The sequence below is a fragment of the Aricia agestis genome, chromosome 21, assembly GCF_905147365.1.
Source record: "Aricia agestis chromosome 21, ilAriAges1.1, whole genome shotgun sequence".
Lineage (NCBI taxonomy): Eukaryota > Metazoa > Arthropoda > Insecta > Lepidoptera > Lycaenidae > Aricia > Aricia agestis.
Genome location: NC_056426.1, coordinates 4,913,614 through 4,929,980, shown reverse-complemented (window position 1 = coordinate 4,929,980; position 16,367 = coordinate 4,913,614). Strand labels below are relative to the sequence as shown.

The following is a 16,367-nucleotide window of genomic DNA, read 5'->3' as shown; positions in this document are numbered from 1 at the left end:
TTGTTTCGATACACGCTGTGGATTTAGTTGATTGAATTTTAAGCTATTGCAATGCTTTTATTGCGGGCTTTGACAACGGGGAGCGAATCAAGAAATTCCATAATGAAAATAAACCTAACACCGCCCCCCCCCCCCCTCCGAAAACACACGGCGTTGAAATCCATGCATCGTCTAACGTCGTTTCAGTTTGAGAGACTTCGGCACGACGTATTAGCTATGCAATAGCTTTAACGCGGCAGTCCAAGAGTGCCACACGTGTTTTTTAAAATAACTGTAGCGTCTTACCCTGCAACCTCATACACAGAGGGTTGAGCGAGGCCTGCGTGTTCCTCGCCTCTGATATCGCATGCTTGAGGTCCCTGTTGGTCTTGGTCATGGTCTCCACGGCGACCTCGAGCGGGGACACCCAGTATGTCCGCGAAGATACCACCGGGAACCAGCGGAGGATGCCTGCAAGATGAGGTGGAATTTAGATGAGATCAGTGATCATAATATTATGCAAAAGGCAGCCCTCAATAATAGGGAAGGTGCATATAAATTATATCTCATGATTTTGCCACCACATTGTCAAGGGAACATAAAAGAGGGCACATTGTAATGTTTTCACTTCAATCGATATTGATTTTTGATAAAAATAAGCATTAGAAAAAATGTGAACCAGAAAGTTTTTTCAAAACACAAAGTTATGTTACTTACCGTTTCCAAATTCGTTTCCAAATTTAAATAGGCAGGATACTAAACCATGTTTTTTTTAGTGTGAGAAGTGTCACGCATATCTTCTTAGAACGCATATAAATTATAATATTATATTATAGCTGTAAAGGTGTTTGCTTATATAGTTAAACTTACCCGGTAAAGTATCGCTGATCTCAATTTCTGTGCGTTCCAGCCAGAGCGAACCGAATTCGTTGCCTCCGGACACGTCATTCCCGTTTATTGTATCTTCTGAGAAAATATTAAACAAAAAATAAATGGAAGAAAATTTCTTCCATTTATTTTTTAATCTTAATAATAAAGTTTAAGTAAGTACTTAATAAAATATATTGTGTATTCAATGATGAATATTTAATATTCATCATTGAATACACAATATATTTTATTACTAGAACTGAGTTTCTTGATTTTGCCTCTTCTGGGTAACACCACTAAGGCCCGATTCGAGCAAACTTGAAGTTACACGAGTATAACTACCATGAGAATAATTTTACTCCTTTAATTTACTCTAGGGTATTATCGTTTGCATTTTACCAAGTTACTCAAAGAGTATGAAATAAAATGTCAATTATAGTTCACAATGACACCGACCGTGACAGTTGAACCCTGTTGTGCAACTATTCTCAGTTTAATATTTACTCCACCAAAATAGCCCGTGTAAATATTTACTCCCGTGTAATTACCTCATTCTTGGATTACAAGTTGGAAAAACGCAAAACCAGCTTACTCTTAGATTAGGAGACAGTTATACTCGAGTAAAATTTTACTTCAGTTTGGTCGAATCCGCCCTAAATGGATTAAAAATAGCTTTTATGCTATTCTTCTTAAAATGCTCTTTTGGCGCGATGTACTAAGAGTAACGCCACTATGTTAATAATATATTCTATGAGAGTCAGTTGCTTCACACTCGCACATGCAGCGACTTCATAGCAGAGTCAAGTGCGTTGCCGGTTTTTTGAAGAGGGAATACGCGAATAAACTATTGTAGTTATGAATTTCATGCCTCATCAAATGTGGCACAAGACTTTATTCTCCTGGTTTGACCACAAAATTTAAATAAAGATTAATCAGGGTAAGTTCAGATTATTCAACTTATCACTAAATTAGTCATTGTTTTTTTACCAGGCGTTACGGTGCCTTTACGCCATACTGCATTGCAACCGCAAACTAGTACCAGGCGAACAAAATATTTAATTTAGCGTTAACTTGAATTATCCGGACCTATTCTGTATCCCAGGAGTTTCCAAACTTATTTTGTCTACTGCCCACTTTGAGAAACAAATTATGTTTTAGTGCCCCCCATTGGTTCAATTTAAAATGGACATTACAATATAAATGAAATTACAAATCACCCCCAAGCCTCTACACAATTTTTTTCTAGGTCCCACACCTTCCCGACCGGTCCCTTTAGACCTTCAGCGCCCACAAGGGGGCGTTATCGACCACTTTGGGAAAGGCTGCTGTATCCGAACTTACCCTGATTACCTATATATACATTATACACTCACCGGGTCTATGGAAAGGCCGCGAGAACTCGAACACACTGACATCGTTGTGTTCATAGTACCGGACGACTTGCTCGTCCGCACCGCACTCCAGTAGATAGTGCCACTTCTCCGACATTAGAGGGGCTACGGTGTTGATTTGTAGATCTGGTGTGGGGGTTGAGGAAATATCGTGTACTGGATGACGCCCGCAACTCTGTTACGCCAAAACTCGTTTATTGCACGGCAACCGTACATTTTTCCGGGATAAAAGTATCTCCATACATGTAAAGAGGTAACAGACAGACGGACTGACAGACAGACAGACACACTTTCCCATTTATAATATTAGTATGGATGTCAGCAAAGTGAACTTTACACACGTTTCGCAGTGATTTTATGTCTTACGACAGCAATGCAGAAGGCGAAAATTGTTTGACAACTACGTTAAATATTGTGTTTATGATAGTGGTGTCATAAGAAATATTCTTATAAATTGCATAACTTCTCGAATGGTATACAAATATTAAAAAAAAAAGACTTACATATTAAGTTATGAAGCTGAAATTTTACAAATGCTTATTTTTTACCGTTAAATCTTTATTTTATTCAAAAAATCTGCTAATCTTTGAACTTGTCAACATCCAAATTAATCAAATGTATAAAGGATACACTGTCCATCAGAGTCTGTGACGTCTTCCCCGGGTTCGTCCAGCTTCAGTAGCACTTCGGCGTCCGGCCATTCATCCAGCATGCGTTCCTTGAAGCTCTGCAGCATCTCGCACTCGTTGCCGCGGTACACGAAACCCTGAGAATTCATAAATATATTATACTAAAGTACTATCAACGAAGTTGATGCATAGACAAATGACGGACTTATTTCATTTGGTCGTGTTATGTCAAACCCATCCAATATTTCACGATAAGGCTGCGTTTTCTAGGAATGTGTTTTTCAAATCCAACAGTATCACTCGGAAGAAGTCGCCGGCATTAGTAGCTCAATGAGCGGCGCTCTATACAATCTTGATAGTTGCTAGTGTAAATAAAACTATACAAAATAATGATATCACGTCACAACTTACCCTTGGCACTTAACTCCCCAAGTACTTAAATCGAAAATAAGTTACCGGCATTCGTAATTCAGTGAGCGACGCTCTATACAATTTTGACAGAAAATTACTATAACATGACGTCACAACTCAGATGATCGAGGAATCCCCTCCCTAAGTATTTGACTCGGAAATACTTCGCCGGCATTCGTAGCTCAATTAGCGGCGCTCTGTACAATCTTGATGTTGCTCGCGTAGTTACAACGATGTAAAACAACTATATGACGTCACAACTCACCCTTGGCACTCTCAGATGATCGGGGAATCCCCTCCCCAAGTATTTGACTCGGAAATACGTCGCCGGCATTCGTAATTCAATTATCGGCGCTCTGTACAATCTCGATAGTTGCTCGTGTAGTTTGGCTAGTGTGGTGTGACTGGCGCGTTGTTCGCACACTCGCACTAGCTCCTGTAACGCGCGCACCGCTAGCTCCCACTGTCGGCCTTCGTCTAGTAGCCTAGCTACTTCTTCGTATAGATACATCTGTGAACACATGTGGATGAAATAAAAGATTTAGGGCCTGTTTCAGCACTTCCTGATAAGGCTATCCACCACTTAACTTAACTTGACAGATAGAGTACGGAGAATCTGTCAAATAAGCCTATCCGGCACTTTATCAGGAAGTGGCCCTAAGGGCCTGTTTCACCACTTTCTGATAAAGTGCCGAATAGGCTATTCACAACTTTCTTGACAGATTTTCCAAACTTGATCTGTCAAGTTAATTGGTGTATAGCCTATTCGTCACTTATCAGGAAGTGGTGAAACAGGCCCTTAGTTGTTAACTCAGTTTGTTTTGAAAACATACTAAATTACTAATGTTTTAAATGCGAAAGTGTGTATGTCCGTCTATCTGTCTTCGTCTCAAACCGCACGAGAACCGTACTCATCGCTAATTTTTTCCGGGACAAATAGCATTGTATGTCGTTTCCTGGGACTCCATGTATATCCACACCGAATTTCATCTAGATCATTGAAGCGTAAATAGGTAACAGACAAACACATTTTCGAATTTATAAGTAACTAGCTGTCCCGGCAAACGTTTCTTTGCCATATGAAGTATTTCGCCAATATTATTTTATCGAAGTGACTAAATAAGTATGTCACCATGGCAACGTCCATCGCTATCCCGTCACACAAACAATGGTCGTCGTCAGTCTCGAGTTGTAATAATTTACTATTACAAATTTATTCAACAAATCCTCTTATCAATATAAAGAGTAGCCAGTAGCCGATTCTCAGACCTACTGAATATGCATATAAAATTTGGTAAAAATCAGTAGAGCCGTTTCGGAGGAATACGGTAACTAACATTGTGACACGAGAATTTCATATATAAGATAATTTAAAACATCCAACCTTCAGCTGTAAATGCGTCTTGTGCGTGTGCACAGTCGGATGCCGCAGTCGAGTCGGCAGCGGCGCGTCGCTCCACTCCAGCAGTTTGGCGTGCAACTGCAGAGTCAGACCCGCCTCCGCCCAGTGCTGGGACGAGCAGTGCATGTCGGCTAGACGGTGGACGTAGCTAGAACGACATTTACTTTTTATAATATAGGACTAGCTGACCCGCCAAACGTTGTTTTGCCATATAAATTATTACTGGTATCAATATAAAAAGTAGATAAAACCTTATTCTCAGGCCTAACGAATGTAATATCAGAGAAATTATTCCTAGGCAGATAGCGGACGTAAATAATTTGGTCGCGTTATGTCAAACCCATCCGACCGATCACAGCTAATATCGAAATGACATTTGCCGACCAAACGACGATGGTATGTCAACCTAGGAATCATTTTCCTCGGGCATACATACAAAATTCATTAAAATCGGTTGAGCCGTTTTGGAGGAGTTTGCACACAAACACTGTGACACGAGAATTTTATATATTAGATGTAACAAAACAAAGTGATAATATTTCAGACTGTCTATGTCTCCCTTGTACTTGCGAATGTACGCAAATAGCGTGCAGTACGCACTATTACACACTTATTTCTATCTCTTTCTTACCGTATATACATGTGCGGTCGCTCTATATGCTCGTAAAACCTCAGCACTCGTGTGACGAGCTGCACGCGCTGGTGGTGCGGCGCCGCGCGATACTGCAGCAGCGCGTCGAGCTGTCGCGCCGCCGCCGCCACTAGCGCTCCACCTGCCGCCTGAAACGTAAAGTCATTTATTAAAAATTCTTTATTAAGCCATTTATTAAATATTATTTATACATTTCATTATTCCTGATGGCGTCGTAAATAAAACGTCGCATCCCCGCGCCCCGCCACTCTAGTTTACATAGAACGTTACCTATAGCTCACTATCCGCTTTCGCGCATAATCCGACACAGCATCGCTAACCGCGACCGCCATGCTGCTGCGTCCCCGCACCACGCCTACACTAAGAGGTTCACTCTAGTTTACATAGAACTTTACCTGTAACCCGCTATCCGCTTTGGCGCATAATCCGCCACACAGCACCGCTAACCGCGCCCGCCAAGCCGCATCTCCACGACCCGCCTCCGCTAAGAGATCCACTTTGTCTATCAGCTCCGTTTCAAAAGTACGCATGTTAGCTTCACCTGTAGAACACAAATTTATTAATCAATAAGAACAGTATGTATACTGATAAAACTATTTTAGAAGAATAAAAGTATACACAACGAAATTAACACGTGTCCTAAATTAGGTTAAACGCTACGTTAAACGGTTGACTTCTTTAATCACCTTTTTACGTATGAAGGACTGCTCTCTGAGCTTCAACATATTTCACTTTCTGCCTTATATAAATTTGTATACAATAGACATTGGCTATGGAAAAGTTGCTCGAAAGACACATTCAAAAGCACTGTATAATATTTTTTATTAGTCAGGGGTTTAAATCTAAAAACTCACCATTTTCTGCATTTCGGTTGTATTCAGTCTGCATCATGTCGAAGAAAAGCGGTATCGTGGTGTTCCTCACTTCCTCGTCCCTCAGAAAACTCACTTCCAATAACGGCCCGACCAGTTGGGGTATAAAAAGACGCTTGTAGTCACCTGAAAATAAAATCATTGGCAACTAACATATGTGATACAATGCAAAGACCTCTTAGCTCGCAGTAGAAATAGAAACTAACTATACCTATTTCTTCTACGTTAATGAGTGTCTAATTGTGAAGACGTCGTGTAAACAGTGTTTAGAGTTTATATAGTACCTATTTAAGGTGGTTAATTACAATCAGTGTGTGTTTTCTAAACAAATAAAAAAAAAATTATACATTTACACATCACAGACTTGTATTTCACACCCACTTGTCCTGTACGCGTGCATTTTGCACTTGGTCGAAATCAGAGCTTACTCTCGCACGCATGCACGCAGGCACACACACACACACACACAGCTGTCATTCTTCAAGTAAAATTTTGTGGCTAAACGCCATAACACCAAAGTGTCAAAAGATCCTGAAGGCAGTATTATTCTTAAGCATGGAAGTAGCATTGTGTATGTTACCTAAGCTTTGCCAAGTATCAGCCAACAGCGTCGCGGCGCTCCAGCGTATGTCGCCGTAAAGTGCGAGCGCGCGCTGGCTTCGCGACGCAGGCAGGCTCTCCAGCACACACACACACATACACACGTACGAACGCACGTACGCACACTGGTGCTTTTTTGAGTCGATGTTTTGAAATGCCGTCCAACACAATACCAAAAGATTCACAAGTAAGATCCTTAAGCAAGGAAGTAGCATGTTACCTAAGCTTTTCCAAGTATCAGCCAACAGCGTCGCGGCGCTCCTGCGTACATCACCGTAAAGTGCGAGCGCGCGCTGGCGTCGCGACGCAGGTAAACTCTCTAGCTGCAGCGGCGGTGACGACGCCACCGCGCATACAGTACTGAACCAGTCTTGGAAACTGGTTTGAACTGTTGCCAACGCTTCCGCATCGTCTTCGGCGGCCCTGAGGTTCTCGCGAAGTGTTAATGCTAGTAGCCTGAAAGAGATTTTCTTGTGTAAGTATTGTGCCCGTCTCTAAAACATATTTTTTAATTTTTATTTTATAAAATTAAGGTATAATTTATATTGATTGCCAATAACAAGAGACCACAAAATGTGGAAGTTTTATGTCATTTAATAGCATGCATTGCGTACACGCAAATATCGTACGATGATCATGCGCAGTTTTATGTTCGGGCCACACTAACGTCAAACGCCGTTAATTATCGCGTTGCTGGACGTTAGCCGTAGGTGTAGCCACAATTTAACGCGATAATTTTCAACGGCATATACAATGCCGTTTGCCGTTTGACGATAGCTCTAGTGACGGTACATCAAAGAGATTAACGCGAGAATTAATGCGTTGAAGCGGCCACACTACGTATCGTCACTTTGCGTTGAGAGCCCAACGGGATCACACGTGTTGGCTTAGACTTGTTTGCATTTAAATTGCACGTTTTTTAAATTTAAATACGTACTTTGGTAATGGAGTCTTCACTCCGCTCTAGTTACTCCTAATGAGAAAGTAATTGCTTTTTTTTGAGATTTTGCAAACCGAACCATGTTTGTGGAATCTATAAATCAAAAGTTACAAGAATCGTGGAATGCAAAGTGATGCTTGACGACGAATAATAGAATTATTACCTTTTGAAGAAATTAATTAACATTATAAAAAGATAAAAGCAACTTCAAAATTGTACGTAATTTAGAATTAAATCGCCCTACCTCCAAAACTACTGAACCAATTTCGATGCAATCTGCACTATTCCCTAAGTTATGGCCTGTATTCACTTTCATTAGTGCAAGTGCAAGTGACTAGTAATTGAGGCAGTGGAGCAGGTATGTAGCTCAAGTAGTGTCCAATTCTTATTTAGTGGCTCTATTTAGTAAATTCAGTAGTAGCTGTCAACCAGCGATTGTTTTTTTGTCAACCAGCGAGTACGGTCGAACAATGAACATCGAGAAGCAAGCTTGCAATTGCAAGAAGTACTCACAGAAGTATTAAATGCGATGCTGTCTGATACGGGAACTCTTTTGGAAGCTGAATTTGCAAGACCAAGAAAAATATGGGATTAATAGAAGACTTTGCCATTTTTTTTGCAAAACAAGACAAGCGTCCGAGTTTCAAAAATACAACTGCCATTTTGATTTTTAATATTCATTTTATTAAAAACTATTTAACCATAAAGTATTTATATAAAACTAGATATCGCCCGCTATGGAGTTGCGGCCATAATTCGTGTATCGCGCGGGAACTTTGCGATTTTTCGGGATATAAAAATATCCTACGTCGTTTCCCGGGACTCAAAGAATCTCCACACCAAATTTCAGCAAAATCGGTTCTGAGGTTTGAGCGTGAAGAGTAACAGACAAACAGAGAGGCACACATTCGCATTTATAATATTAGTAAGTATAGATTAGTATGGAAGTAATTATTGAAAGGGTGTCCTTTCGTACTTTTAATATAAGGGCGCGTTTAAACGTGCGCGTGTTCTACTATAGCGTATGGGAAAACACGCGCGCGGCCTGCGCGCAGGTTCTGCGCGGGCTCAGCGCGTGCTGCGCGCGTTTTTTCCCATACGCTATAGTAGAACACGCGCAGAACACGCGCACGTCTGAACGAGTCCTAATATAATTATTTTATCTATGGACGCTTCACACCACGTCAGTCTGGCCCCATGGAAGGACTTTTGTTACGGGTACCAGACAACGGAAATATAATATTTAATAATTTTATACTAGACTAGATGACGCCCGCAACTCCGTTGCGCCAAAATTCGTTTATCGCCCGAGTACCGTACATTTTCCCGGGATAAAAAGTATCCTATGTCCTTTCCCGGGACTCAAAGTATATTCATACTAAATTTTAGCAAAATTGGTTTTGGAGTTTGGGCGTGAAGTGGTAACAGACGTAGACAGACAGACAGATAAACAATATAGACAGACAGACACATTCGCATTTATAATATTAGTATGGATAGGTATACATATTATATTGTTTAATGTTTTTATTATAATATCATACACATAATATTATATCAGTCTCCAGACCCGGGAACATTGAAAACTTTTTGTTCCGTCGTCGGCGGGACTCGAACCCGCGACCCCCGCCTTGAGCTGCCACACACTCAACCAATTGAGCCACAGAGGTCGTCTCTTTATTTTGATGAATGAAAAACTTACTTTAAAGTTAAAGAAAAAATAAATTAGGTATGGTGATAATTATAATTATTTAGCCCCCTCTATTTCCATTGTCCCTAGTATGAATTCATAATTGATCAAAAAATTCAAATTGAACCATATTATTTACTGCACCAAGAGCCTGTGACGGCCGGCCTGGCCGGCGGCGGCGGCGTTCCTCAGTTTCGGAAAGCTGTATTTCAACATTCTGAAAACATTTGCTTCAAATTTATTCAGAAATAAAAACAATTTTTATTTACTATTTTATTTATTTATCTGAAGGTCTACCTGATATTTGAGAAAAAATAAAGCTCAATTTCATAGCTAGCAGGCACGCTGCGAGTGGAGGGAGGAAGGGCGCGCGGGACGCGTACTCGCACTTGCACTTGCAAAAAATAGAACAACTATTTTAATCACGTTACTACGCAGCCGACTAATCACTTGCACTGATCAGTCGCTGTCCACACTTACTTTCTCCTAATAACTAATGACCCGCACTAGTTACCTGCACTGAATCACTAATCAAAGTGATTACAGTTCTAATCACGTTACTACGTAGCCAGCTAATCACTTGCACTACTGAGTCGCTGTCCACACTTACTTTCTCCTAATAACTAATGACCCGCACTAGTTACCTACACTGAATCACTAATCAAAGTGAATACAGTTCTAATCACGTTACTACGCAGCCAGCTAATCACTTGCACTACTGAGTCGCTGTCCACACTTACTTTCTCCTAATAACTAATTACCTGCCCTAATCACTTGTACTTACTACTAATGAAAGTGAATACGGGCCTTTATATCTAGTATATATCTAGTACAACAAAAAAAGATTTACTGAAATCGCAATGGTAGTTCCAGAGATATGCGAACACAAACATAAAAACATACATACATACATACCTACTTACATACATAAATACCTACACTTTTGAAATATTTTGGCACATTTGTTCAGACGCTGATATATGAAAATTAGGCAGTTCTGGAATGTTACATACATACGCGTCGAATTGATAACCTCCTTTTTATGAAGTCGGTAAGTAAAATCAACGCCGTTTATAACGCCGTTAGGCATTAAACGTTGACCGTTCAAGTGTAGCCACCCACTTTAACGCGTTAAAATTATCGCAATAATTGTCGCATTGTTGGGCATTGACGTTAAACGTTAGTGTGGCCCGAACATTATAAGTATTACAAGCAAACGAACGATCTATATTATCTAATCATAATCATATGTATGTGTATGTGTAAAAAGGCCATCAATAGAAGGCTTATGGATTTATGGCCTTCGCAAACTCACCTGCAAGCATGCAGCATCACGTGATGTTGTAGATGTAGCATATCGGCCCAGTACGATCTGAACACAGGGCGCTGTAGTAGAGCCATCATGAGAGCCAATGCATCAGTCACCAACACACCGGTACTTCTAGAATTTTCCGCGTCAATGGATCGCATCACAACTATGTACTGTTCTTCGGACATCTGACGAACCATGTCTAGAAGTACGCAGATTAGTTTCCTCTAAAAATAATTAAAATAGGTTAAGTTATAATTATTATCTTGTAATGTTAGTTGCTTACCTATTAATTGGAATATAAACATTTTTATTGCATTTTCATTTTATTTCAATACTTTATTTTGATCAGAGAGAATAGTCAAAGTCACCGTGCACTGGACTGACGTCGTCATGGGCTAGCAGTAATACTACCTCGCCTAGAGGGTCCATTATTCCCAAGTCCTTACTAATAACGGATCATCCTGGGCACCATCATCCTTGCCCTTATCTCGCATCATGGCAGCCGCTATCCTCAGCACTGTCGGCAGCAGACATCGCGCCAGCTCGCCTCTGTCAGCCTCTACTGGACCGACGTCATCCCAAGCTACCATTCTATTATTGCCAAGTGCTAACTCACCAGCAACGGATCATCCTGGGCACCATCATCCTTGCCCCTATCTCGCATCATGACAGCCGCTATCCTCTGTACTGTGGGCAGCAGACATCGCGCCAGCTCGCCTCTGTCAGCCTCTACTGGACCGACGTCATCCCAAGCTACCATTCTATTATTGCCAAGTGCTAACTCACCAGCAACGGATCATCCTGGGCACCATCATCCTTGCCCCTATCTCGCATCATGACAGCCGCTATCCTCTGTACTGTGGGCAGCAGACATCGCGCCAGCTCGCCTCTGTCAGCCTCCACTGGACCGACGTCATCCCAAGCTACCATTCTATTATTGCCAAGTGCTAACTCACCAGCAACGGATCATCCTGGGCACCATCATCCTTGCCCCTATCTCGCATCATGACAGCCGCTATCCTCTGTACTGTGGGCAGCAGACATCGCGCCAGCTCGCCTCTGTCAGCCTCCACTCGACCGACGTCGTCACGAGCTAGCATTATATTATTGCCAAGTGCTAACTCACCAGCAACGGATCATTCTGGGCACCATCATCCTTGCCCCTATCTCGCATCATGACAGCCGCTATCCTCTGTACTGTGGGCAGCAGACATCGCGCCAGCTCGCCTCTGTCAGCCTCCACTGGACCGACGTCATCCCAAGCTACCATTCTATTATTGCCAAGTGCTAACTCACCAGCAACGGATCATCCTGGGCACCATCATCCTTGCCCCTATCTCGCATCATGACAGCCGCTATCCTCTGTACTGTGGGCAGCAGACATCGCGCCAGCTCGCCTCTGTCAGCCTCCACTCGACCGACGTCGTCACGAGCTAGCATTATATTATTGCCAAGTGCTAACTCACCAGCAACGGATCATTCTGGGCACCATCATCCTTGCCCCTATCTCGCATCATGACAGCCGCTATCCTCAGCACTGTGGGCAGCAGACATCGCGCCAACTCGCCTCTGTCAGCCTCCACTGGACCGACGTCGTCACGAGCTAGCATTCTATTATTGCCAAGTGCTAACTCACCAACAAAGGATCATCCTGGGCAGCATCATCTTCCCCCCTATCTCGCATCATGGCAGCCGCTATCCTCTGTACTGTGGGCAGCAGACATCGCGCCAGCTCGCCTCAACTCACCAGTAAAGGATCATCCTGGGCACCATCATCCTTCCCCCGATCTCGCATCATGGCAGCCGCTATCCTCAGCACTGTGGGCAGCAGACATCGAGCCAGCTCGCCTCTGTCAGCCTCAACTGGACCGACGTCGTCACGAGCTAGCAGTGATACCACTTCACCTAGAGTTTCCACGCAGAGCTCCATCTAGATAGATAGAATCACTTTAAAGTCTTGCAGATCTTAGGCAGTTAACACTAATGAAACATGTTATTATTTGCACCCTTTCAACCATGTTTATTAATTAACATTTCTAACAAAATACGCGACAGATCGATAATTTTATTTTATCGAACCGGTCGTGTATTTCGTTTTTTGTTGTTTCATTAGTGTTGAACATAAATTTCCACCAGGAACCTGAAGTAGGCACAATCAATACATACATTTAGGTAGTATGTCCAATATTAATAACCGTTTTGGACAGTTAATAGAAATTTATATCACTTTATATTTGGGTATAGGCCATATAAATGTCCTTTACTGTATAATATGAGACAGTGCTAAACAAATAGAGTATATTTACAAAATAATAATTTGAATTGAGCGTGGCTAAATTCTCCATTTCAATATTTAAATATGAAATTCGCTTGGTTTCTTAAAAACAAGAAAATTTTACCACGCTTTATAAAACAAAAATATACTAACCTGGTATTCCACTTCGAGCGTGCTGCATAAAATCATGTTTAAAATGATAATATTATTCAGTCTGTACAATTCTGATGCATATAAGAGAAGCTATCCGCTACCAAAAGCTTTACAAACTCGAACACTCAATTCTATATAGTGTAAAGCGGGCTTCACACTTACAAACCGCCGAGCATGTTCGCGAACTCACCCGTGCGCGCTAGAATTTTTTTACTCCGAAGGCCTTACGGCCCTGACATCACTGCGACCCTCGAGGATCTATTGTGGTTGGTATACATACGACTTGCTGTTGCTGCGTGTGGTCCAACAACCTGGCTGTGTCGGCGCCGAGCAGCCGCGCCGCCTTGTCGACGGAGCGGGACTTGTGCAGCGCGTCCGGGTCCAACTGTACAGCGGACTGACGCTCACCGGACGTGGACATTGACCATGGCGGTTGCATGGATCGAACAGTCATTTTTATAATAAAAATAACACTATCAAAACGTGTAACAAAATTATTCATTCGAATACGAAACGTCTACATTGAAATAAACTTGCTAAACTGCATGGCAGAGGTATAGTCCAGTCGCGGAGAAAGTAGAAAAACGTCAATGACTCCGCCCTACTTGCCTCTTTTGATCGCGCACAAAAATAAACGATACGTAAATAGATACAAAAACATTATTGTTCTTCTTTGATATATTAAGACTGTTTGATCCATCAATTCAGAAATTCTATATACTAAAACCATCCATGATCAGTGTCCAGAAAGCGAGGAATGTTAGGTGTTTAAATCAGTCACTCTTTGTTAAGTAATTCAAACTTAAAACTTTTTACACAAACGCTTTTAAAAATGTAAAACTTGATATTTTATCGACGCAAATATTATCTTGTTCGGTCGTGTAATGCTAAGTACTCACATACGGTTTTACTCTATAGTTGAAGCAAAACTCACAGCTCGACGGCTCGCATCGAGCCGGCTCGATGGAATTAAATGTATCTAATTTCCTTTGATTTGGAGTAAAACTATCGAACAATGCTGAATGTGTGGACGAAAGCCCCATCCGTGGTTTTTACTCTACGTGATTGCTCGATCGAGCAAAACCGTATGTGAGTACTTACCATTTGAAAGTTTTAATTGTATATAATTTTTTGACACGAATTTTAAAAGCGTTTATGTATATTTTGCGTGACCAACTTAAGTATATCGGGTTCATTACAAGCGTACAATAAAACTTTGATCAATCATTATAAATATAAATAACTAAATAGTTATTTTCATCTTTGATTTTGGAAGTTTTCATTTCAAATCGACACAATGCTAATGTAAAATATAATGTTGCTTTTTCAGAGAAAGTATCTTTGCATTTTTTAAATTATTTAAAAACACTAAAAATAATGACTGATCTTAAAAATCGTAGTGCATGCTACATCTTGAGTTTGCACACAATAGCGAGCAACATCTAAAGCTCGGGTGTGTAGACCCCGCTTAACTACCGCCATGATTGTAAAAGCGCCATCTAGTCATAGCTAACAGTAAATTTTGACTTTCACTTATCAGTTATCATGGATCAGAAAATGTCATCTCTCTCATTCTTCGTATTAATGAAAGAGGAGGGAAATAACGCTTAATAATTTTTTTTAATAGGATAATAATTTGCATCCTAAAATTTCATATCTCAGAATTTTATAACTTTGGCGATTTAGCAATCATGGGTTCGAGTGTAAGAGGGTCTTAAAATGTCCAAAATCTACACATCAAAGAGTTTGTCTGGATTGTGGTGGAAATATTCGTGTGCAGTGTAGTATAATATTGTAGTACATAATATTATATCAGCTTTAAACTATTTTATATGTTTATAACGTATGTATGAGTATAGTCCGGTCGCCGAATAGATGGAAATATTGAAGAAGGGCTAAATCTAGCTGTTCCTTTTACTCGCACATAAACTTATTTCCACATGTCATTGTAGAGCTTTCGCTCTAACAATACGTGCGGGAAAGAAAGAGACAACAAGCATTAAATCTTTGTTAAAATTTCTCTCCATCCGGCGTCCAGACTAATAATGTATAAATAATGTAACAATTGATTTTGAATACATATAATACATTTTAAATATGTAATAATATAAGCCCAGAACAAATGATCACACTATTAATGGACAGGACAAAAACGCACACTCACACAAAAAAAGTTAAAACGCACACGCACGAACACAAAATATCCTAATAGTCATCTACTTATTGTGAGGATTTAAGAGCCAATAGTGGCACATGAAATGATAGAAAACATACATTAAGAATAAAAACATAGTTTGTTTTGTAGATTCTATATGTGATAGAATCTCTGAGAAACTTTAGACTTTAGAGTTTAGATGGTAAAATATTTTTATCAAGCAATCAATGAATTTTGTTGATAAAAAGAATTGAAAGTTTTGCATTTTGAAATAAATTTACACAAAAAGATAATTTTTATTATACAAAAAGATATGTGAAAGTGCATAGAGAGGTAAATGCAATTCTAAATATGACGTACGGAGAAACATAATAATTAAAATAATATTATAAATAATTTGTGTCGGTGACAATTAGACTTGTGTGCACACCTCACGATGCTTGTGGTTTGTTAATAACTTTGTGACAGAACAATATTTTTACTTCTTAAAAATACGGACAAAAAAATATTTCAACAGAAAAATTACTACACAACTTTAAAAGATTTTTATTTATAACTCAGTCTGTATTTTTAAACATAGGTTCATGCTATAGCCCGGTCGCAGAACACATATAAATTAGTTCATCGAATCCTGTCGCTATTTGTTTCGATCACTCGCACATGAATATTTAGCTCTCTTTCTAATGCATATCTGTATAGATATGCGTTTGTTCGCGTGTTGAGAGAAAGAAACAAAAAGCGTTAGGTCAATGACCGAATTTCTTCCTACTCCACGACCAGGCTTAGACTCGTGCTATTAAAACGAATATGACACAAATACCATGCATCTCCATCGATTCTCACATGCACAACAGATTTTATACTAAAGGATAATGATATAACATTGAAATGTAATTCTATAAGTAGGAAGACAGACTGACTAAAGGGCATGTAATATAAACCTTTAAAAATCAAGAAAAAGTATCATAAATGACAATAATATTATAATAAGTGGTAATATTAATAGATAAAACTCTGGAATATAAAAGAAAGAAGC

General features: G+C 40.3%; 1 protein-coding gene across 5 annotated transcripts in view; it reads right to left on the bottom strand.

Moving 5' to 3' along the window:
- The window catches only part of LOC121737845 (dedicator of cytokinesis protein 1), a 51,942-nt gene that overhangs the window by 7,666 nt on the left and 27,909 nt on the right, over window positions 1-16,367 (bottom strand). For 4 of the 5 annotated variants that reach the window (XM_042129573.1, XM_042129574.1, XM_042129575.1 and 1 more), the window contains 13 exons: window positions 13,457-13,561; window positions 12,496-12,678; window positions 10,752-10,972; window positions 7,027-7,262; window positions 6,189-6,332; window positions 5,730-5,875; window positions 5,314-5,462; window positions 4,665-4,830; window positions 3,546-3,791; window positions 2,871-3,006; window positions 2,223-2,366; window positions 850-945; window positions 286-450 (listed from right to left, as the gene is read on the bottom strand). In XM_042129573.1, the coding sequence (XP_041985507.1) occupies window positions 286-450; window positions 850-945; window positions 2,223-2,366; window positions 2,871-3,006; window positions 3,546-3,791; window positions 4,665-4,830; window positions 5,314-5,462; window positions 5,730-5,875; window positions 6,189-6,332; window positions 7,027-7,262; window positions 10,752-10,972; window positions 12,496-12,678; window positions 13,457-13,561 (2,137 nt within the window). The remainder of the gene's footprint in view (window positions 1-285; window positions 451-849; window positions 946-2,222; window positions 2,367-2,870; window positions 3,007-3,545; window positions 3,792-4,664; window positions 4,831-5,313; window positions 5,463-5,729; window positions 5,876-6,188; window positions 6,333-7,026; window positions 7,263-10,751; window positions 10,973-12,495; window positions 12,679-13,456; window positions 13,562-16,367) is intronic. The other variant, XM_042129576.1, reaches the window with a different exon arrangement.